General features: G+C 55.6%; 2 protein-coding genes across 17 annotated transcripts in view; one reads left to right on the forward strand and one right to left on the reverse strand.

Moving 5' to 3' along the window:
- The window catches only part of ALKBH4 (alkB homolog 4, lysine demethylase), a 43,676-nt gene that overhangs the window by 21,574 nt on the left and 804 nt on the right, over positions 1 to 21,298 (reverse strand). For 7 of the 15 annotated variants that reach the window (XR_009055453.1, XR_009055455.1, XR_009055457.1 and 4 more), the window contains exons 2-5: positions 19,065 to 19,262; positions 14,582 to 15,165; positions 14,027 to 14,148; positions 3,248 to 3,372 (exon numbers count right to left, since the gene is read on the reverse strand). Coding sequence is in view for 3 of the 15 variants with exons in the window: in XM_057748833.1 (XP_057604816.1) it covers positions 3,350 to 3,372; positions 14,027 to 14,148; positions 14,582 to 15,165; positions 19,065 to 19,262 (927 nt within the window). In the remaining 12 variants the exon portion in view is untranslated. Of the gene's footprint in view, positions 1 to 3,211; positions 3,373 to 14,026; positions 14,149 to 14,257; positions 15,166 to 19,064; positions 19,263 to 21,298 lie in introns of those variants that run through there. The other 8 variants (XR_009055463.1, XR_009055462.1, XR_009055461.1 and 5 more) reach the window with 4 other exon arrangements.
- ORAI2 (ORAI calcium release-activated calcium modulator 2) lies at positions 1,514 to 12,628 on the forward strand. 2 transcript variants are annotated; one of them, XM_057748838.1, is made up of 3 exons: positions 1,514 to 1,654; positions 5,006 to 5,243; positions 8,966 to 12,628. In XM_057748838.1, the coding sequence occupies exons 2-3, from the start codon at positions 5,019 to 5,021 to the stop codon at positions 9,503 to 9,505; spliced, it is 765 nt and encodes a 254-aa protein (XP_057604821.1). In that variant the 5' UTR covers positions 1,514 to 1,654; positions 5,006 to 5,018; the 3' UTR covers positions 9,506 to 12,628. The 2 variants fall into 2 exon arrangements, with proteins under 2 accessions (XP_057604821.1, XP_057604820.1); XM_057748837.1 differs by having other exon boundaries at positions 1,524 to 1,654; positions 5,157 to 5,243.

Here is a 21,298-nt window from a genome sequence, read left to right on the forward strand (position 1 = left end):
ATGACTCTGTTGCTGAAAGAATGTTCACTGATGAGGCAACTACTGCGGTCTACAAAGTGTTTTCTTCCTGTTTTCCAGTCCACTTCACCAACTGCTTAAGGTGTGTGTGAAAGCCACACTATGCTTTTTGAGGACTTTGCTCCCTGAAATTCAATGATCTCTTTCCTGTAGCCATGGTAATCAGACCCCAGGATTCCCCCCCCACCCCTTTATTAGGGCAGTAACCAGGGAGAAACTGGCTTAGTCTGCTCTTGAATGTCCCCTTAGATTAAAAGGTATCATTCCAGCTCTCAGCATTGGCCCCTAAAATGCGTCTTGAAGTATAAACGGATTTGACCTGGTATCTGCAAACATTTACTCTTCCAATTGCCAGAAAACTTGGACTGGTTGATACGGGTGGAATTTTTCTCTTTTTTCTTTCGTTTGGATAAATGTGTCACAGTCCAAAGCTGTTGTGACAGATGGAAAAATCCTATGTAGGGCACGCAGGAAGGACTCTGAGGGCCGGTCTGGCACGGTAGGCTGATGGGAACCCATCTCTCCTCTTAGGGAATTATTCATGTGCACTCCCTGAAAAGGCCGTTCCTGTTTCAATGTCTCTGTTGTAAAACCGGAGAGTTCACCATTCCAGGTGAGAGTTCCCTGCAGTCTTGAATGGAAGGAGCCAGAGGCACCGCAGAAACACTTTCTCGCCCAGCGCTCTGCCCACTGAGAGCAGATCTCGGTGTGCCAAGCAGGCCGCACCAAGTTAGGACCCCGCAAGTCTCGCGGGGCCTGGGTCAGGGTACCATCTAGGCGACCAGCTTCGGCGCCCGCTCCGCCTGGCGCCACTGTCCTCCTGGCAAACTCGGGCGTGGCCGTCCGCACCTTCCCGACAAGAGCCTCCCCTACAGCCTTCTCCCCACGTTACCCATCGCTCCCCCCACCCCCCGCAGTCTGATAATGGGATCCCACCCCACCACACTGTCTGACCGGACACAGGTGTCCTTCGAGGCTCAGCCTGGGAACCCCGTGCTCCCACTCTGCGCTCAGACCCACACACCTCCGGCCAAGCAAGGCTCACCCTGGCTTGGACTTGCTGGCCAGACCCAGAGGGCAGAGAAAGCGCAGCCTCCCCACCCTGTCGCCCGGGCCCAGGGCGCCCGCGCGGCCGGCGGGAGGGAGAGCGAGGGATGCCCAGGCTTCCGGCTCTCCTCGCCGCCGCGGCGCGGATCCCTGCTCACTGCTACCCGCGGCGCGCCCGGGGAGCAGGAGCGATGAGCACTCTTCCAGGGTTTCCGCGCCCCGGCGGGAGCAGCGGCCACGCGGCGGCCACGCGGCGGGGACCCCTGGATCCCCCCAGGAGGGGCCTCCAGCCCTGCCCCTCCACGCCCGCAGTGTCACGTGGCCCGCGGCGCCCCCGCAGACGGGTCACGTGACAGCGGCGCACCGTTGCCCCGGCAGCGGCTGCGGCTGGCCGGCGGGGGGCGGGGCAGTCGGCGGGGGCGGGGCCGGGGGGACCCCGAGGGACGGGCGGAAGGAGGGAGGGGGCCGCGCTCGGCGCCCCGGCCGGGCCACAGGGCCACCGGGCCACAGGGCCGCACGGCCACGCCCGCGCCGCCTGCCGCGAGCCCGAGCCGGAGCCGGAGCCGGGCCGCGCGGGCCGAGCAGCTAGGTGAGTGTTCGCTGCGGGGGGGCCTGGCGGGGGCGGCGGGGGTCCCCGCCCCGGCTGGGGGACCGGAATTGCACCAGGAGACTCGACAGGGAAGGGGACCGGCTTCCTCCTGGGCAGGCCTGGGACGCGATGGCGGTGGGGTTGGGAGGCGGCCAGGTGACCCCAACCCCGCGGGATCCCCGGGTCGGGTGCGGCGCCAAGAGGACTCAGAGGTGGGGGGTGAGGGCTGAATGCGGGTCCTGCGGCTGCTGGGGCTTCCTGAGGAGAAGGGACAGGGATGCAAGCGGACTCCTCTAGGAGACCCAGGGGAGAAGGGGGGGCTGGGCCCCCGCCCTGCACGGGTGTGACAAAAAGAGAGTCAGAAACAGGCGTTTCTGCGCGGCACTCGCCATTGCTCGTGCCCCAGATGTTTAGAGGAAGTTAAGACTGGCAAACCCCAAAACCTACCGCCTGGAAATGTTTCCATCGGCCCTGCTAAGGAGAGTAGCTAATCTTTAGAGAGCACATCACCGTTATGCTACAAGACCTCTTTTCTCTGACTGCCCCTTATATGAAAACAAAATCAAAAAACCCCACGAGGTTCAGCCAGGAGAGCATCCTTTGGAGCCTGTGCCACCTGACAGAAACGCAGGGCTCCATCTTACCCCCCCCACCCCCCACCCCAGCCCGGCCCTGGAGTGTGAGGACCAGACTCTGCCCCTGGTGGGGGGAGGGAGGGGAGGCCTGGCCCAGGGTAGGACGCTGGGGCTGGGAGGGTGAGTGTGGATTTGAATCCAGTCTGTGCTGCTCCCTCTGCAGGAAGTGGCTTCTCTGTCTTCAGGACCCACAGGCCTGCCTCAAGTCCCAGGCTCCAAGCTGACAGACAGTCCTTCCTTCCCAAACCCTGCCACTCTGAGGACATTTGCAGAGCTGAGGCTGCCCTGGCCACTGCCCAGAGGCCACCTCGGCCCAGAGGCCACTGTCAGTGGAAGGCCCTCACTGCCCATGGAGCCTTCCACTCTCCAACTTGAGCTCAGCTCCCGTTCACTGATGGTTCCTATGCTTCCCTCTTCTTCACCCCGTACATCCCTTAGGAGGCCACCAGGCCCTCCTGCCCCTCCCAGTCAAACGCTTGGCTAAGCCTTTGAGCACACAGACCAGACTGAGCCTGAACTGTTCCCTCACCAGCTCCTCCCAAGCCCCTGCATCCGGGCACCGCCAGAGCAGGTCCAGCACAGTCACACTGTCTGGGCTCCGCGTACTCCCTGCATCCTGCCTTCCACCCCCACTTCCCTGACCCGCCTGCAGGCAGCTTTCCTGCCCTGGCTCTCAGAACCTCCCACGTGGGCAGCATCTTGTCTTTGAGGGAGGGTCCCTCTTTGCCGATGCCACTTCACTACCTTTGTTCTTGTCCCTATCCTGGCTCCCTTAGCAGGGACCCTCTCCTGACCCAAGCCAGCCCCTCCTCCACTCCCTCAGCCCTCACACCCCCTCCACTGCAGCAGCATTTAACTCACTGGATGAGAATCCACCCCCCCACACACCCTCATCTCACTCCTCCACTGGACATCCTCACCCTCATCTTTGATCCTTAAATACCAAATGCAGACTTACCTTAGGGCCCAGGAAGCATTTACTGGATGTGGGATGGAGAGACAGATCCTCTGAGGGGGCAAAGGTGGTGCCTTTCACCGCTCCACACGCTGGCCAGTGTCTTCACCATACCTGTGCGCTCACTTCTGTTATGTAGGCGGTAAAAAGGAGAAAAAAATGCATTTCCAAATGATGCCATTCTAAGTTATTTGGAACCAGCCAATGGATTGGTTAGTGAACAACATTTCTCTGAATTCTCCCCAAGGGAAGGGACGTTCCTGTGATTGAAGGGCTTGCAAGCAGTGCTGCTGGTTGCAGATGTGGGTGGGGGTTGGGGGGTGGGGTGACCAAGGTTCCCAAGTCAGCCCTGCTGTAAATGACCTAGTAATTGGCATCCCTGAGCAGAAATAGAAGAGCACAGCATTGTTCCTCGGGGCCCTGTTGGCTGGTAAAAGCTGGGCCTCAGCAGCCTGGCAGAAAACAAAGAGGAAGACACCCCAAAAGAGAGAGCCCTTCCCCGCCTCCAGGACCTTCCCAGAGAATCCTTTTAGGGATTGGCATGGACAGATCAAATGTGGGGCATTTCCTCAGCCGCTGACCCTGCTAAATACCCCCACTCGGCCCACCCACCCCCAGCCAGGCTCTCTGGGACCTAGGAACACTGATCTGTTTATAATAACCTTAAGTAGGCTTTTCACAGGGCCTATGCGGGCCTGAAGGTACAAGTTAATATCTGATGCCAAGTGAGCTGTGAGGTGCCTGTGCCCTTGAAGCCTGCCCTGCAGATTAATTCGAGCTGATCCCGTGGGCCGCTGCACAGGCCAGCCCCTTGGGCCATACAAGACCGCCAATCCCCTATTTGGATTAGTGGAGATTTGGGTTTAAATTCACAAATCTCGACAAATCAGCCCTTCTAATATTCATCCTGTGTTATTGTCACACCCAATGTCTACTGGGATGACTCAAGGGACCTCCAGCCTCCATTTCTCAAAAAACAAAACAAAAAAACAGAAAAACCATGCTCACATCAATTGGCCAGTTCAGTTTTTCATTTTGCTAAAGGTTTCCATTGCAGCTTAGATGTGGCCTTATATACCACATTATATATGCGTACCTGATATAAACCAGGTATTTTCAGGGTGAACTGTGCTGATTAAAATTTAAGTTGGACTTGGGAAATTAAGGGCTGCTTGGAAATATTGACTTCATGGTTGGCACATGGCCTTTGGAAAGCAGTTGGGGTCTTTGGGGTCCATTCTCTTGTTTAAGAGCCCTGGGTGGGGGGGTAGCTCCATGTGAAGATGAGTCACTTGGAAAGGTCAGGTGTCATGCTCAGGATCACACAGCAGGGTCAAATCTAGAAGCTTTAGGTCCTGGAAGCTTCCAGAACGCTACAGCTCCCTATTCCCTGAAGATTAAGTGCACAGAGGATTTCTTAGGTGCTTTTGGCCAACCTTGAAATTCCATTCACCCAAGAGCCACACTCAATTGGAGACTTTCTGAGCTCCGGATGGGAGGCCAGATTCCTACTCTATGGAGGAACACTGGACGCTGCAGTGTTCCTGGAGACGCACCTTGACCCTCCGTTCCTGCTCATGGTCCCCCCATTCCTGTGTGGGGACTGCCTCAGAGGCCACGGCCCCACACTCGTGCACCTCTGGATCCCATGGCCCTGGCACAGGGTGTATACAGCGGGCCCCCAAGGAAGGTTAAAGGGACCTGGCTTTTCCAGGCCCCGGGAACCCTCTAGGATGCCTGAGTATGTCTCTCCCCCCACAGCCTGGCTCCCACCATGAGCGCCGAGCTCAACGTGCCTGTGGACCCCTCCACTCCCGCCTGCTCAGAGCCTGGCCACAAGGGCATGGATTACCGGGACTGGGTCCGCCGCAGCTACCTGGAACTGGTCACCTCCAACCACCACTCTGTGCAGGCGCTGTCCTGGAGGAAGCTCTACCTGAGCAGGGCCAAGCTGAAGGCCTCCAGCCGGACGTCTGCCCTCCTCTCAGGCTTTGCCATGGTGAGTAGAAACACGTGGTGGGAAACAGCCTGTGAAGTGGGCTTTTGCTAATTGAAATCCTGTGATGCTTCAGGAAGCAAAGCACTCCCTCTGGGCCCTGCTGGCAGCCAGGATGCACCATTAGGAAGTCTCCGCCCAGGTCCCACCTCCTCCAAGGGGACCGCTCTGGCAACTGGAGGGGTGGCCTGGGGCATCCATGGGAGTCCCAAGCCCCAGGGCCCTCAGGAAGCCCACTCTCACATTCACAAATAGTATTTGCTTGGCAAGGAAGTAGGTGGGGTAATTAAAATAACTTCAGGGTCAATGTTTCCTGGGGAAAGGTCCCCACATCTGCCCATCTCAGGCACCACCCAAGAGTTTGGGAATTGGAGCAGGAACTGTGGCATGGACTGCGTTTGCTCTGTTTAGCCCAGCTGGGGACGCAGATGCTCCCCGAATTGGTCTCTGGGGTGACGAAGCAGAGCCTCTGGTCTGACTCCCGGCTGCCCGGCTATGCTCTCCTTCTGAGTCATCCCTCAGGACGAGAGTCTGTCTGGGGAAAAGCCGCGGGCCCTGAAGAAGGGCTACATCTCCTGTTGACTCCAAAGCCCGCAGACCCTCATCCCTTCAGGGGATTGTCCCAGAGGCTGGGGATGTCGGGATTCCGGATTCCGAGTGAGAGCTGCAGCCACCCCACTTTCTCTTTCTCTGTTGTCTGCTCAGAGGTCCTATTGGGCTGGAAGCCTTTTTTTTTTTTTTTTTTAACTGTAAAAACAATTGTTTTTCCATGCCCAGAGCCTCAGTTGTCAAATGGATACGCAAAAAATGACAAGCTGTCCAAGTGAGCCAGTGTGGCCACTCCCATGACAAGGGCCTGCCTGTCATCGGCACCGGTCACCCTTGGAAAAATGAGACGTTGTGTAGTTGGGGCATGACTTAACATAGGGCGGGACAGAATACCACCAAATTTAGATGGTAGTCAGTTTGGATTTAAGTCTGTGGTTTAAAGCAAAGGCTTATTTAGGTCTTGCATTTTATGTTTTAAAACATAATTACAAAAGTGTACAATCATATGGGGCATTAACTTTGGCTCAAAGTGATTTTTCTTTCATCACATTCAAAAAAAGGAGTATTTTCTCAAGCTTAGCTTTAAGAAATATGCAAGAGCACTTTAGACGTCACTATTGAAAATAGATCTTGTCTTCTGCCCTCACAGAAGAATTATAGTACTGCATTAAATTTTTCTGGCCTGTATTTATTATTATGTATTTTTTAACTTTGGAAAACTAATTCTGAGAAGTATTGCATGATTTAATGCAGTAGGACAGTTTCCTTTCTGCGTGGGGCCTGGGTCTTGGGAAATCATTTCCCGTTTGCGGCTGTCTCTAGAGACCACGTCTTCCAAACATTTGGACTTCCACATTTAGGGAGGAGTCACTGTTTTTCCAACAAGATGCTCACCCAAGTTGAAGGCTACAAAACCCCTCATTAAAATTTGAAAACAAGCCCTGTGAGTAAAGCTATAAGACAAAGAGTAAATTCTGGAGGAGTAGTTTGAGACTTAATGCCAGCCTTGAGGGGTGTGAAGTGGCCGTAGAATGAGAGCAGTGACCCCTGAGAGGCAGGAATGGGAGATAATTCATTTCTTCAGCGATTATGGAGTATCTCCTCTGTACCCGCAAGTGCTTCCTTAAGCCGGTGGGGAAACATTTCAGAAGCCACGCAGACCCCAGTAAGTCAGATAATTATTCAGACTGCAGAGCAGCCCAGGAGAAAGTAGTGACGAATACAGGTCGTCAGCTAGTACTTCCGCTGTGGAAACCATAGCTGACTAAGGTCAGGGACATGGAAAAATGAACAGGCCCTTCTCTAGGTGGAGTCCCCTCTTCACATTACGTATTCCCTAATCAGAATTGCAAAGCTGTTCCTTTGTCCAACAGCAAGTGATTATGCCTGACCTTAAGCTTATTTCTTCATGTTTAGCCTGCCTCTAACACAGAGAGCCAGTGATCCGAGGCCCCTTCAGAAAATCTTTGCATAAATACACTGAAAAAAGGCCTTTGGCACTTTTCTCCTCTTGAGGTGGAACAAAACTGCTTTCTCTATAGGCCCTTTAATCATCTTTGTTTCTTATCTCTGCACCCTCTGAGGTTGACAGCATCCTTTTTTGTTGGGCCCGATCCTCTGTCGTTACAGGAGCCTACCCAGGCTACAAGGGCACTGAGAAAGGACCACCCCTCACCCCAGTAGTGAGGCCACTGTCTCTCTGGAGCAGTAATCACTGCAGAGTTTCTGTTCAGCTGTGGTGCACGAGGACTGACATGTCTTCTTTTTACCTAGCAAATGTTCCATCGCCACTGAGGGCGGAGTGAGGGGATGAGGTTCTCACTCTAAGAGGCAGTAGTTGCTGGAAGTTGTTAAATTTTGTTTCTTGTAAATTTTTAAGAACAGGAATGGTTCTGGGATCCAGTGATCAGTGGTTGGAACTTGGTGCTTTCGCTGCTATGGCCCTGGGTTCAATCCCTAGTTGGGGAACTAAGATCCCGCAAGCCACACAGCACAGCCACAAAAAAATAAAACAACAGGGATGGTTCAGATCTAGGAGACAGAGCGAGTGGAAAAGGCTTCTTCTGGCTTCTGTCTGCCTCCCTGCTTCCCCTTCCTCGAGAGTGCGGTTTCTTACCTTTGGGTGCCTGGGAGAAGGCCCTTAGTGAGCCTGGACCAAACCCTCCACTGGGGCCGCTCCACAGAGCTGGGGTGGGGTGTGGGTCCCAGGGGAGCCATGCTGAGCGGACTGGGGCTGACGGGGGAAGTGTGACAGGAGCCTGGTGCCCAGGCTGGACTTTGAAAGCCCCTTGGGGCTTGTGGTGAGCAGGTCTTGGCCTAAATAGAGACTCATTGCTACAGAGCAGTGAGCTGGGGCTTCTGGTCCTTCTGTGGGCCTTTTATTCCCTTTCATTTAAAAGTCATTTTTATTTTATCAACGTTAGTACAGCACACAGTTTAAAATTAAGTACTGCAAACGGCGTGTAACAAACCCCAGCAGCCCTGCGTTCCTATCCCTGGAGGCAGTCGCTTGCAGCCCCTCCGTCTCCACGTTTCTGATAACGTGGGGAATTGCTGTTTCTTGACCTATCCTTTTTAGACAGTACCTGTTGGCCTCCGGTGACTGCGGCTGATGAGTCGACTCAGTTTTCCCAGGCCAGCCCCCTTCCCAGCTTCCCCTCCTCACCGTTGTTCTCCTTTATATGACCATTCCCGGCCTTTGGAGGTGTGGCTGCTCCCTCTGGCTTTTTGTCTCAGCTGAGAGAGGCGCCTATGGCTTGTGTGAGGCCGTCCAGTGTACAGCTCTGAGTCTGGGGACCATCAGGAGCGCCCGTCATTACTTCTTTTTACCTCTTAAAAGGTCAGATAGGTTTGTTTTGAAAAACAGCAGTAGTTTTGCAGCTAAGTCCCACTGCAGCCTGGCTCTGATATCAACAGCAGAGTTGCCCGTTGCCAGGGAAGTATGGCCTCTGCCCTGGGCTGGAGCTTGGCACCCCAATATGCCTATGTTTTTGGTATCCAGGGTGCAATCCCTGCTCCACCCAGTGCTTCTTTAGTGTCTTCTGTACTTTTTAGATTGTCCCTTAGTGAAATCTTCTTTAGCTAATTAGAAAAAAAAAAGCTCAAACTATTTGAACAGCAGGAGGATGTCCTCTACTCTGAGGGGGCCCTGACCCAGCGCCCCGTCTGCCTTGCAGGTGGCCATGGTGGAGGTGCAGCTGGAGACGCAGTACCAGTACCCGCGGCCGCTGCTCATCGCCTTCAGCGCGTGCACCACGGTGCTGGTAGCCGTGCACCTGTTCGCCCTGCTCATCAGCACGTGCATCCTGCCCAACGTGGAGGCCGTGAGCAACATCCACAACCTCAACTCCATCAGCGAGTCTCCGCACGAGCGCATGCACCCCTATATCGAGCTGGCCTGGGGCTTCTCCACCGTGCTGGGAATCTTGCTCTTCCTGGCCGAGGTGGTGCTGCTCTGCTGGATCAAGTTCCTGCCCGTGGACGCGCGCCACCAGCCCGGGCCCTCGCCCGGCCCCGGCGGCCACACAGGCTGGCAGGCCGCCCTGGTGTCCACCATCATCATGGTGCCCGTGGGCCTCATTTTCGTGGTCTTCACCATCCATTTCTACCGCTCGCTGGTGCGCCACAAAACCGAGCGGCACAACCGTGAGATCGAGGAGCTGCACAAGCTCAAGGTGCAGCTGGACGGGCACGAGCGCAGCCTGCAGGTGGTGTGAGCGCGCGCGCTCCTGGGCGGGGCCGACGCCTCTGCGTCAGCTTCTGCTTCCGCGTGTGGCGCCTGCCTCCCGAGGGACTGGAACTCGCCTGCGTCATGGGCAATTTCAGAAACGCAAAGTGCCAACGAGGCTGCGAGACACTGCCAGACAGTTCCAAGACCAAAGTTTCTCTCCTGTCTTAATACTGTAAGACCTGGATCGTTTTGCCTCACAAGATGGAAATCTTCAGTGAAACGGGAGACCGATGCTAAGAGCTCAGGCTGAGCCCTTGGCCCTGGGGACCTCCTGAGGCAGGAGGCCGGGCACCGAGTAGCACCGGGTGGTCACGGGTCACCTCAGAGACCTGGAACGAGCGGCCAGTGGGGGCTGAGAGCCTGGAGAGTTGGGGTAGCACTGTGAGTTCAGGGAAGGGATTGCCCCATGAGTCCTGGAGCTGGGCTGGTGGCATCCGGGTGGCGCGTCTGATGGTACCATCCTGCTGTGATTAGACAGGGCTCAGGGTTACACCTTGGCCTGGTGCTTCCCTCACTGCCCTGGAGGGAGTTGGGCGGCCTGGCTGGTTTGGGGGAAGGCAGGAGCCGCGGGCACACGTCAGCCCAGCAGGTGTGGTGGGTGCTCAGCAGGCGTCAGGCTTGTCAGGCCCTGGGGGAGATGTCCAAGGGCGGAAGCCTGTCTGTGGGCGTCCCGGCTGAGGCTCCCACCTGAGGGCTGTTAACTGTGGGGTGCGCTGAAGCACGCTGGGCTCGAATTCTCTCTTCCCAGCCAGCCAGATCCCTGGCCACACTGACCCAGCGAGGAGGCCAACAGGTTGGGGAAAGGGCCCACGGTCCAGAGGCCTCCATCTTTCGGCCACAGACTGTCCCCTGAGCCGTCAGCTGCCTGTGTGGGCTGTGGCACAGAGGGCAGGGACACTTGCCCAGGCAGCTGAGCCTGCCCATCTCCCTGCTGCCTGTGGTCATGGCTGGGGGGGGGGGGGGGGGGCCTGGGGGACTTCCTGTCTAGATAAGGCCGTGACCAGGCCTGGTCTATGGGTGGTGGCCTCAGGGGCCAGGCCCGGCCAAATGTGGGTCCTACTTATAATGATGGCAGGGAAGGCGAGACCTTGTATAGCACTTCCTTCCTGGGCCTCCCAGCTGCGCACACAGGCCCAGCTCACACTTACACACAGCCACACGCAGCGCAGTTTCTGGTGTTTTCGAGAAGGGCATCTGGTAGCCCTGAGCCTTTGTTCTTGGGCCAAACACAGCTCAGCCTGCATGTGAGCTTGCTGTGCCCTGAGCCGCTTTTAAGAACCACATTTACCACATTGGCCAGCAGCCACCAGAGAGGGGTGCCTTTTCTTTTGTTTTCACAGCCATTGGACTTCACGCTCTGATGGCATTTCTATCCACAGCTTAATATCTCTATGGGGTCTGGGTTGCCTGTGCCAAGAAATCCTGGTGGGCCTGGCTGAGGTTTCTGGGACTGTGACATACTGTTGAGAATGTAAACCTTAACACATACCCCTGAAATGCTGGGAATCACCAGTGCAAGTCATGGCATTTACGGGAAGCCTGGATATCATGACTTGCCGGGCCAGAGGAGAGCCCTGGCGCCTTCCGAAGGGTGTGTCCCTCGCATCCCCTGTAGACACCTGTCGTGACTTGCTCGCTCCCTGGCGTATGTCTCCTCTCCCAGAGCCTTGTTGAAAAGGCTCAGCTGGTTTAATGTGTTTGCTTTGCAAAAGAACGTTAGCATCACTGCAAGACAGCCACTTTGTGTCCCGGCAGGGACCAGACAGGCTGGCTCCTCCCCACTGCAGCAGCCCCTTCCTCCAGCCGGAGCCTTTTGAGAGAGGCCTTGTTGGGCTCACTTCTGCCCACTCTCCTGGGCCATCTGGTGCCCCTGCCCCATGTGCCAGGCCCACAGAGTGCCGCAGACTGTGGCGCACACGCCCCAGGTGTCAACCAGGGGCCAGCTGCTAGGTTTGGCCCATGGACAGAGCTTTTTAGCTTGGCCACATCAGGGTCAGACACCAGGTGCCCAGTGAGTGCCACATGGGTAGGCAAGATGCCACGTATCATGTTTTAGACACTGATCAGAATAACGTTCTTGCAGTGTCATCTTCTTTCATCCAGTGAGCTCTCACAGCTCCAGCCTTTCTCATTCCCAGAGGCGGGGGGCAAACTATTTCTGTGAGAACAGAGATGACCATGGCCCTGGGGACAGGTGATCAGGGAAGCACCTGCAGGGCAGCCCCAGAGCATCCTCTGGGGTTGGAGAATAAGCTGCTTGGAGCTGCAGCAGGGCAGTCTGGGGAGGGGAAGGAGGCAAATTACAGGCTAGAAGTTTGGTTTACAGAGGTTTAAACTGACTGTGAAGGGGGTTCCAGGTGCAGTGGCCTCTCTGTGCTGAGAGGCACTGTGGGCCGCACCGCAGCCAGCATGGGCTTGCCCTGCTCGCCTCTAAGCAGAGCCTTCCTGGTGCTCATGAAAACAAAAGACCACAGATACGCTGAGGCCCTTTCCAAAGTGGAACACGGTCTCCGTTTAGTACCTGACCAGAAGTTTCAAAACTCAAGTGTTTCTATTTTAGACAAACTGCCAGGGCAGAATGTATTTCAGTGTCTTCCAGGAAAGTCTTCTGAGGATAAGAGCACCTCAGCCTGAGTGGATCGAGGCTCATCTTCAGTCCTTATCTGTCTTGTGCCGATTAATTCATTATGCGTGATGCTGTGGAGGCCACACACGGTGCGCACACCCTCTGTCCTGTGTATGGAGTTTTAAAACAGTTGCCCTGGGTTGAACTGAATGAATAAGTAAAGCTATGAATTGCTCTGTGCTCTCGGTGGAACGCTGTGGATAAAGGTGATGCTTGGAAGCCCCTCCCCCCAATCGCTGGTCACCCGTGTTTCTAATAGGCTCCCAGGTGAGGGGGGCGGATGTCTCCGGAATAGACAGGCAGGACGCTCAGACCAAGACACACACACCCTGAGGCTTCTGCCAAGTGGCTCCCCAAGAAAGCTGAGCGCCTCTGCGTGCCGCTTCCCTTGCCAAGCAGGGCTCTCCCTTTCCAGAAGCACAGCAAGGGGTGGCCGATGTGCGGCCAGCACAGCCCTCTTGGGGGGTCAGCCTGAAGGCCTGCCCATCCCCCAGGAGCAGCCACCGGAGCTCTGGTCCCGCAGGGCCTGCTCCACCCAGGTGCCTGTGGCTCCCGGGTGAGTCTGGATGTCCAGCTGGGCGGGAGAAACGCACAGATCCCGCCTCGGCCTGGTGCCACTTGAGAGGAGGTGCCAAGCACTCTGTTTTGTGATAGTCGCCCACTGAGGTGGAGGCCTCCTTGTGGGAAATATCTGCCCTTTGTTATCATTTTCTAACGTTCTGGAACATCAACCCAGAGGCTCCTGGGAACCAGGTGCAGAGCAGCTGGCACCACCGTATGGAAGAGCTGCCAGTCTGGGGGGCCAGACTGTCTCTGCAGCCTGGGAGGACTCCCCAGGTCCTGGGCCCTGAAGAAGGCTTGCGCTCAGTATGGGGGCTGTGGGCCACCAAGCCCACTCTGGACCACTTCCCAGGTGAGCCCGGCCTGCCTGCTGAGGAGACGCTCCTGACTTGGACACCTCCAGAAGGGGGAGGGGGAGGAGGGACAGGACCAAGGCCAGAGACCCCCCCCCACGAGGCCCACTTTGAACCTGCTGAGCCCTCTGTCGGCAGAGCACCTTGTAGGGTCCGTCCAGGGCCAGCTGAGGCCCAGCCTGTCAGGCCCCTGGGGAGCAGACTGCCGTGCTTGTGCGCCTGCTTGGAAGCAGCACGATGGGCTGGAGCTCTGGCCAGGCTTGCCCTGAACGCCAGCGTCAGGGGTGTGTGAGGCCTGGCGTGAACAGCGCGATACCTGGGAAGCAGCCTCCCTCTAGCTTCTTGCTGACCCAGGGAGCAGCAGTCGAGGTGTCTGGGAGCACGTGGCACCCACAGCCGGCGGCTGGCCTCTGAGCCACGTCTCTGCCAGCTTCTCCAGTCTGAGCCAGTGATTCCGCGGCTGCAGTGCCGCTCCGCAGACAGCGCAGGGTGGCCAGCTGCTCTGCACACCCAGCAGCTCTTAAAAAGCTCCAGGGTGATAGGAGAAACCAGTGCTGCGAACCTTGCCAGGCAGTGATGGGGCCCTGGTCCCCTGAGTTTGGCTCCCAGCACGTGGGCAGTGAGCTGAGTGTATATGGTCATATAAGCAGCAGGAGACAGAGCTGGCCACCCAGGCCCAGCCTACACGGGGCACAGGGCAGCCACCTGTACAGGTCCGCACCTCACACAGCACCGGCACCAGGAAGTGAGCCACCTCACGCTGTCCTGGGAGCTGACGAGACTCCCCCCACTATTTCTAACAGCATTGGGCGGGGTTGGGGAGAAACACACCAGACTTGCAGGAGATTTCCGCCCTCATCACAACCCGCACCCCATGGGGTCAAGCATGACACAGGCAGAGTGCGATTCAGAAGCTGTCAGCAGCTCTGAAGTCTGAAACAATAATAACTTCACATCTTCTACTGACCTTCTTCTCCATCAACACGCTCCCTAAATGAAGGGCCTGGGACTTCCCTGGTGGTCCAGTTGTCAGGACTTGGAGCTTGCACTGCCATGGACCTGGGTTCCAGAGAACTAAGATCCCACAAGCTGCATGGCACAGCCAAAGTAAATACATAAATAAAAATAAATAAATATAAATAAATAAAGGAATGGCCTGCAGGCTGGGACATTGGGCAACCTCGTGAAGAGAGACAGATAAAGGAGAAAATTGCCTAAAGTGGTACCAACGATTTTTAAGCTCTAATTATGCCACTGCCCTCCAACTGTGACAAATTAAACAACCCAAACAAATGGCCACGACGCAGATCAAAAGAGACCGACCTGAGGCCCATTCCCATCAAGCCAGCTTGCGGGCAGGGCTCACGCCGCCAGGCGCCAGGGTGTCAAGCAGTCTCCTCTTAAGACCTGAGCAAGACCCTCATTCTGGGCGCCCCCTTCAATGCCGGCCAATGGTCCGCTCTGGAGCCCGCGCCCCCCGCCAGGCCCAGCACCAGCTCCCACCCCCAGGGAGGCGGCTCACGTGGGTCTCCCCTGAAAGGAGAGCGAGATCTGCAGGAGCTCCTGCCCCAGTTCCCGCTGCCTCCCGCGGGGGCCGAACTCGGCCGACAGCTCCCTGAAGGTGGCGCTCACGCGGCGGGCCCCGACGTGCCTGCGGTGGATGGCGTGCTTCCACTGGTGCCGCGCGGCTCCCGTGAGCACCAGCAGAGAGCGGCGGGGCACGGGGACGGCCACCTCCACCTCCTGGCACGGGACGGACCTGCTGGGGGCCATTGCGCCTTCCCCCGCGGCCTCCGGGAAGCCAGACGGGGCCAGGCAGAGCAGCAGGCTGCCGGGCACCTCCCGGGACAGGGACAGCACGGTGGCGGACAGCAGGTTGAGGCTCACCAGCCGCTCCCCCCACAGCCAGGCGTCGTCCAGGTGGGGGTCGATAGCCGAGCCCCGCTCTGGGCAGTAGTCCAGGTTACACTGTTCCACGGGCCGGAAGTCCTCCAGGATGGGATAGAGGCCCATCCTGCGCACCACCTCACGGCTGAAGCTGGGGAGGCCCTGGAACCCCGCGGTCTTTAGCTTCTGTTTCCGAAAGTTGACTTTGGGGCCATAGTCCTGAAGGATGAGGACGAAAAGGAAATAAGGAATTGTCTGGGTTTATGGAAATGGCACCACGTGCCAGGGCTGAAAAATCCAATCACAGTGACCAAGACAAGCAGAGATTTCTGACTTCACAGATCTGACGTTCCGGCAGGGGGAGGCCGACACCAAGGAGATAATATAAACAGCAAACATCAACCCTACTGTAGAGCACAGGGGACTCCACTGAGTGCTCTGTGGTGACCTAAACGAGAAGGAAATCCAAAAAAGAAGGGAGGTATGTATATGTATAGTTGACTCACTGTGCTGTACGGTATAAATTAACACAATATTATAAAGCAACTACGCTCCAATAAAAAAAAAGAAACAGCAAACATCAGGCAGTGGTAAATGCCGAGGGAAGAAACAAAATAGGGGAATATGAAGCGTCCGGGGGATGTCTCAGCCCAGGTACCCTGGGAAGCAGAGCCAGAGACAAGGGGCCCGTGTGCGGGTGGTGTCCCTGGGATGTGGTGTTGGGGAGTCGGGACCCGGGAAGGAGGAGCGCCAAGGCAGGGCAGGCCAGCACAAGGCAGCGTTACCCATCTGGTCAACACTGGGCACAACTGGGCTTCGGGACCACAAAGGAGAAGAGTTTCCACAGGACCCAGGAGTGGTTCCACTCCTAGCCTCACACGCAAGAGAACTGAAAACACATGTCCATGGAGAAACCTGTACTTGTTCACAGCAGCACAATTCACGACAGCCAAAAAGTGCAAACAACCCATGTGTCCAACAACGGACGAATGATGAATAGAGTGGTCTATCCATCCAATGCATTAATATTCAGCCACGAAAAGCACTGAAGCACTGACACAGGCTGCAAAGCGATGAGCCCTGAGAACACCCTGCTCAGTGAAGGATGCCTCACCCAAAGGGTCATATGTTACATAATCCCAGTTACATGAATGTCCAGAAGAGGCAAATCCAGAGACAGAAGGTAGATTAGTGCTTGCTGGGGGATGAGGGAATGCAGAGTGACCGGTAATGGGTACACGTTTCCTCTGGGGTGGTGAGAATGTTCCAGAACTAGATGGTGGTGGCGGTTGCACAACACTGTGGATACACTGAAAACCAAACCACTGAATTATACACTTGAAATGGGTGGATTTTATGGTAGGTGGCTTCTATCTAAAGAGCAAAACAAAAAGGGAGCCTTGTAGAACACACCTCAGATCTGTGGCCCGAGGGATGAGAGGGGAGCATCTGTCCACACTCCTGCCCCCTCGGGGCCCCCTCTAGTGGAGGGTGGTTCCATCTGGTGGTAGAGTCTCTCTCCTTTCCTGTTCCATGTGGCTCAGTGCCAGGGCCAGCCGGCTCCCACGGGCCACTCCGACCCCTTGGCAGCAGCAGGCAGAAAGGCTGGGACGGGGGCTGTGGGCAGGAGCCTCTGAGGAACACCCAGGAGGCCGGGGTGACTGCCGCGGGCACAGCAGACAGCAGCCGTGGAGACAAAGGTTGGGTTGGCAGCCAGTTGCAGGGCCTTCCAGGACACAGTTAGGCCTCTGCGTTTACACTGAGATCGGAGGCCTGGAGGGCCTGTAACAAAGCAGTGACTCTATCTGACCAGATGTCAGTGGGATCACTTCCTCCCTACTGAAACTGACTGAGGCGGGGCGAGGGCAGCACAGGAAGAGCCGGAGGCAGGTGGTGGCAGTGGCAGGGGGTGTATGTTTTCAGATTCAGGATATATTTGGAAAGAGTAAAGACCTGACAGGAATTAACGATGTAAGAGAGAGAGGAATGTGGAAAGATCCACGGTTTCTGGCTTGAGCAGGTGGAAAACGGAATTTGCTGAGATGGAGACTTGGCAGGGGGTACAGGTGTGGGCCGAGAGCCACAGCTCAGCTTAGGGCTGACAAACAGAAGCTGGGGCTGGAGATATGAGCGCAGGAGCCCCAAACTGGCCAACTCGTGGGGCTGGGCCTCAATGAGATCAGCAAGGAATGTCTGGAGAAGGAAAAGGAGAGGCCTGAGGACTGAGCCTGAGAACTGGCTCCTGGGTTTCGGTGTGGAGGTCAGTGATGGAGGCAGTTTTTGAGTGGGTGAAGCGGGAGCCAAAAGAGAGGAGCTGAAGAGAAGAAACTCTTTTGAGACATTCTGCTACAGAGATGAGAGAGACAGAGCTTACTGGGAGGCCAGTGGGAAAGGGCTAATCTTAAGGAGAGAGGAGGAAGCTGACAAGGGCTCTGAGAAGAGGGGAGGCATCCAACGTGCAGGTAGAGAGGGCTTGGAGAGGAGCTGGGCACAGGTGGGAAAGGAACCTCTGTAGATCACCTGTTTTCTCAGAAAGGCCCGGTCCATAGAGGGAACCTACCTCAACAAAATAAAAGCCATATATGACAAACCCACAGCAAACATCATTCTCAATGGTGAAAAACTGGAAGCATTCCCTCTAAGATCAGGAACAAGACAAGGATGTCCACTCTCGCCACTACTATTCAACATAGTTTTGGAAGTCCTTGCCACAGCAATCAGAGAAGAAAAAGAAATAAAAGGAATCCAAGTTGGAAAAGAAGAAGTAAAACTGTCACTGTTCACAGATGACATGATACTATACATAGAAAATCCTAAAGATGCCACCAGAAAACTACTTGAGCTAATCCATGAATTTGGTAAAGTTGCAGGATACAAAATTAACACACAGAAATCTCTTGCATTTCTATACACCAACAATGAAAGATCAGAAAGAGAAATTAAGGAAACAATCCCATTCACCATTGCAACAAAAAGAATAAAATACCTAGGAATAAACCTAACCAAGGAGGTAAAAGACCTGTACTCAGAAAACTATAAGACACTAATGAAAGAAATCAAAGACGACACAAACAGATGGAGGGACATACCGTGTTCTTGGATTGGAAGAATCAACATTGTGAAAATGACTATATCACCGAAAGCAATTTACAGATTCAATGCAATCCCGATCAAATGACCAATGGTATTTTCACAGAACTAGAAATTTTATGATTTGTATGGAAACCCAAAAGGCCCGGTCATCAGTGGAGGGTGAGGAGGGGAAAGAGAGGTTTGGAAGGAGGGCAGCAAAGTAAAAGACCTGGGGGAGGTCGGCATGACTGCCAAGCAGGAAGGGCCAGGCTCGGGATAGAGAGCCAGAGCCAGGGACGCCGCCAGCAGGTGGGGGTGGGGTGAGCCCAGGGCTGTGGGTGAGCGGAAAGAGTCTGAGAAAGTGAGAAGAAAAAAGGCGAGGGACACCTGAGCAAGCGCCTGTCCTAACTGGCTGTAGGACTGAAGGTGGGTGAGGACAGGTGACAGGAAGGGGAGGGAACACGGAAAGGTGGCCGATGACTGGCTTGTAGATCCTGGAGGGGGTGAGGATTGCTGGAGATGAGGAACAGAAGGAGAGAGAGAGGACCCAAGGAGGACGGGGCTGTGATCCCAGACAAAGGGAAAGTTCAGGATTTGGAGGCCCAAGTACCAGTGGGAACAGGCGTGAGGAGATTCAAAACGGATGGGGAGAACTTTGGACGGGGGGTCAGGGGATGGGGGGACACCTGGCAGCCTTCAAGAAACCCTCCGTGAGGGTCACCAGCGCTAGGCCAGCTGGGGAGAGGGCAGAGAGAGCTGAGGGGCTGTCTGCTTTGAGCCCCACCTCGTGGGAGGTGAGCAGGCCACGCCCAGGCCCCTGGCCCTGCCCCTTCCCAGACACACCCCATTCAGCAGCCCCACCCCCCCAGCTCAGGGGAGCTTGTCCCCTAACGCCTTTGGGGGGTGGCAGTGGGTGGCTGCAAAGGAAGGCACTGAGAAGGAGGTGAGCAAAGGGGCTCCAGGGCCAGCAGCCTGACAAGCCCCCACGGTGTGACTGCCCTCTCTGGCTGGCCCTGCCCTCTTCCTACAGCTCCGGTCCAGCCTACCTGCTTCCTCCGCCCAGACTGTGAGAGTTTCCAGGGGTCGCGGTCCATCAGCTGCACCATCTCAGTTTCTTCCTCTGGGGTCACGAAGTCCTCAATCAGAGTCACGCCCGGGAAGGGGAAGGCCCAGCCTTCAAAGTCAGACTCCTGGGCCCCCACGGCCCAGCCGGTGTCCGTGTAGTAAATGAACCGGTGTGTTTTCTGCAAAAGAAAGACAGGAGTCCTGCAGCCCCTGGAGACCTTCCTCACACCGCACCTGTGGGCCCAGAGGAGCAGCCCCGCCCAGCAGTGCACCCTTTCCGGCAGCACTCTGAGAGGCAGCTGGCGTCTAGAGGGAGGTGGGATCCCTGCCCAGGGCCGCCTCCTGGAGAAGGCCCTCAGCCCCTGCCTTTCTCACTCTCCCCGTCTGTAAAAGGGAAGAGAGTGCACTGAACCATTCTTTTGTTCTCCGTGTTTACAGATGAGATGACTGAGACTCAGCAGAGTTAAGGAACTAGCCTGAGGCTGCACAGCCGGGGAGCAGCCTCTGAGGCCACACGGTTCCTATGTTGCTATGCGGCCCCGTCTATCCCCCCAGGCCGCTGAGGATTAAAGCAAAGGACTGTGTGAAGGAAGCCAGCCCTGACCAGGAGGCGCAGAGGTCTGCTCCCCTAAAGCTGAGGCCTCGGGCCTGCCCAGGGGGTGAGCAGCACGTGCTGGAAGGCCAGAGGGGGCCCTTTCTGGCTGCAGTGGGGTGTCTCTGGGGCCTGCCCTACACTGTGGCAGCAACCGGCACTGCCTGAATTTCCCATCAAAAAAGAGCAGAACTGGGAGTTCCCTGGTGGTCTAATGGTTAGGATTTGGCGCTTTCGGCGTCATAGCCCAGGTTCAAGCCCCAGTCAGGGAAGTGAGATCCCGCAAGCCAAGGGGCGTGGCCCCATACATACATACATACACACACACATACAATTTGGGGAAAAAAAAAAAAAAGAGCAGAACTTGCCAGTCATCCGGGGGAGTGCCAGGCCAACAACCTCCTGTGGCAGGGCCTTCAGGACCTGCCTCTGGTTCTGAGCAGAGGCCACCCTGGTCCTGGGCCTCCAGCCAGTGACCCAGCACGAGCCTGGCCCTTTCTGCCCAACATGGGACTGCCTACCAGGCAGCCTTTGCTCTGGAGCTTCCGACTGGGTTGGCCATGACTTTGTCAGATCTACACAGCGGTCTGAGGTGCCCCCTACCCAGTGAATTCTGCTTTCTCCCGCCTTATGTTCTACAGGCATTGCCAGCACCCCGACCTGAACTCTGAACCACCATGTCTCTGTCTCCTGGCACCTCACACGGGACACAAAGAAAGTAAGGGGTCATCCTGTACATTTCACTTGTCCCTCAGCCTCTGCTACCCCCACAGTGCCTGCCCTGAGCCTCCACACCCACGGCCACAGGCACAGTTCAGACCTTTGGCAAGGTCTGAAAAACTTTTTTTAAAGAATGTTTTTAATTGTGGTAAAATATATATAGCCACATATATTTTATACATAAAACTGATCCTCAATTTTGGGAGCTTCGAGTCAACAATAAAGGACTGAGGGTGCCAAGCATGAGTGGCCTCAGTGATTGAAGTGTTATTCCAGGGATTTCTCCAATAAACTTCCAACACTCACACACACACACACACACACAAAATGAGTCCCAACCATATCTCAAGTGCTCAGTTCAGTGTGTTAAGTATATCACGTTATGCAACCAATCTCCAGAACTTTCTCACCCTGCAAAACTAAATCTATCCATTAAACAACACCTCTCCCTCTCCCTTCCCCCAGCCGCTGGCACCCACCACTCTACTTTCTGTCTCTCTGAATTTGACTACTTTAGATGCTTTACATAAGTGGAATTATACAGTATGTCTTGTGCTTATTTCTCTCAGCACAATGTGCTCAAGCTTCATCCGTGTTGTAGCACGTGCCAAACTTTTCTTTCTTCCTTTTTACGACTGAATAATATTCCACTGTACAGATGGACCAATTTTGTTCATCCTTTCATCTACCTGTGGACACTTGGGTTGCTTCCACCTTTTAGCTATTGTGAGTAACTCTGCTATGAACACGGGTGTACAGGTATCTCTTCAAGACCTTGCTTTCAATTCTTTTGGGTCCATACCCAGTAGTGGGATTGCTGGGTCATACGGTAGCTCTACTTTTAATTTTCTGAGGAACCAACACTGTTTGTCACAGGACCTTCAGAGCTTTTATCACAGACAC

The sequence above is a fragment of the Hippopotamus amphibius genome, chromosome 9 (assembly GCF_030028045.1).
Source record: "Hippopotamus amphibius kiboko isolate mHipAmp2 chromosome 9, mHipAmp2.hap2, whole genome shotgun sequence".
Lineage (NCBI taxonomy): Eukaryota > Metazoa > Chordata > Mammalia > Artiodactyla > Hippopotamidae > Hippopotamus > Hippopotamus amphibius.

Coding starts and splice junctions, on each gene's coding strand:
- ORAI2 (XM_057748838.1), top strand. CDS start 5,019: ATGAGCGCCGAGCTCAACGTGCCTGTGGACCCCTCCACTCCCGCCTGC. Junction 5,244..8,965: donor TCCTCTCAGGCTTTGCCATG/GTGAGTAGAAAC, acceptor TCTGCCTTGCAG/GTGGCCATGGTGGAGGTGCA.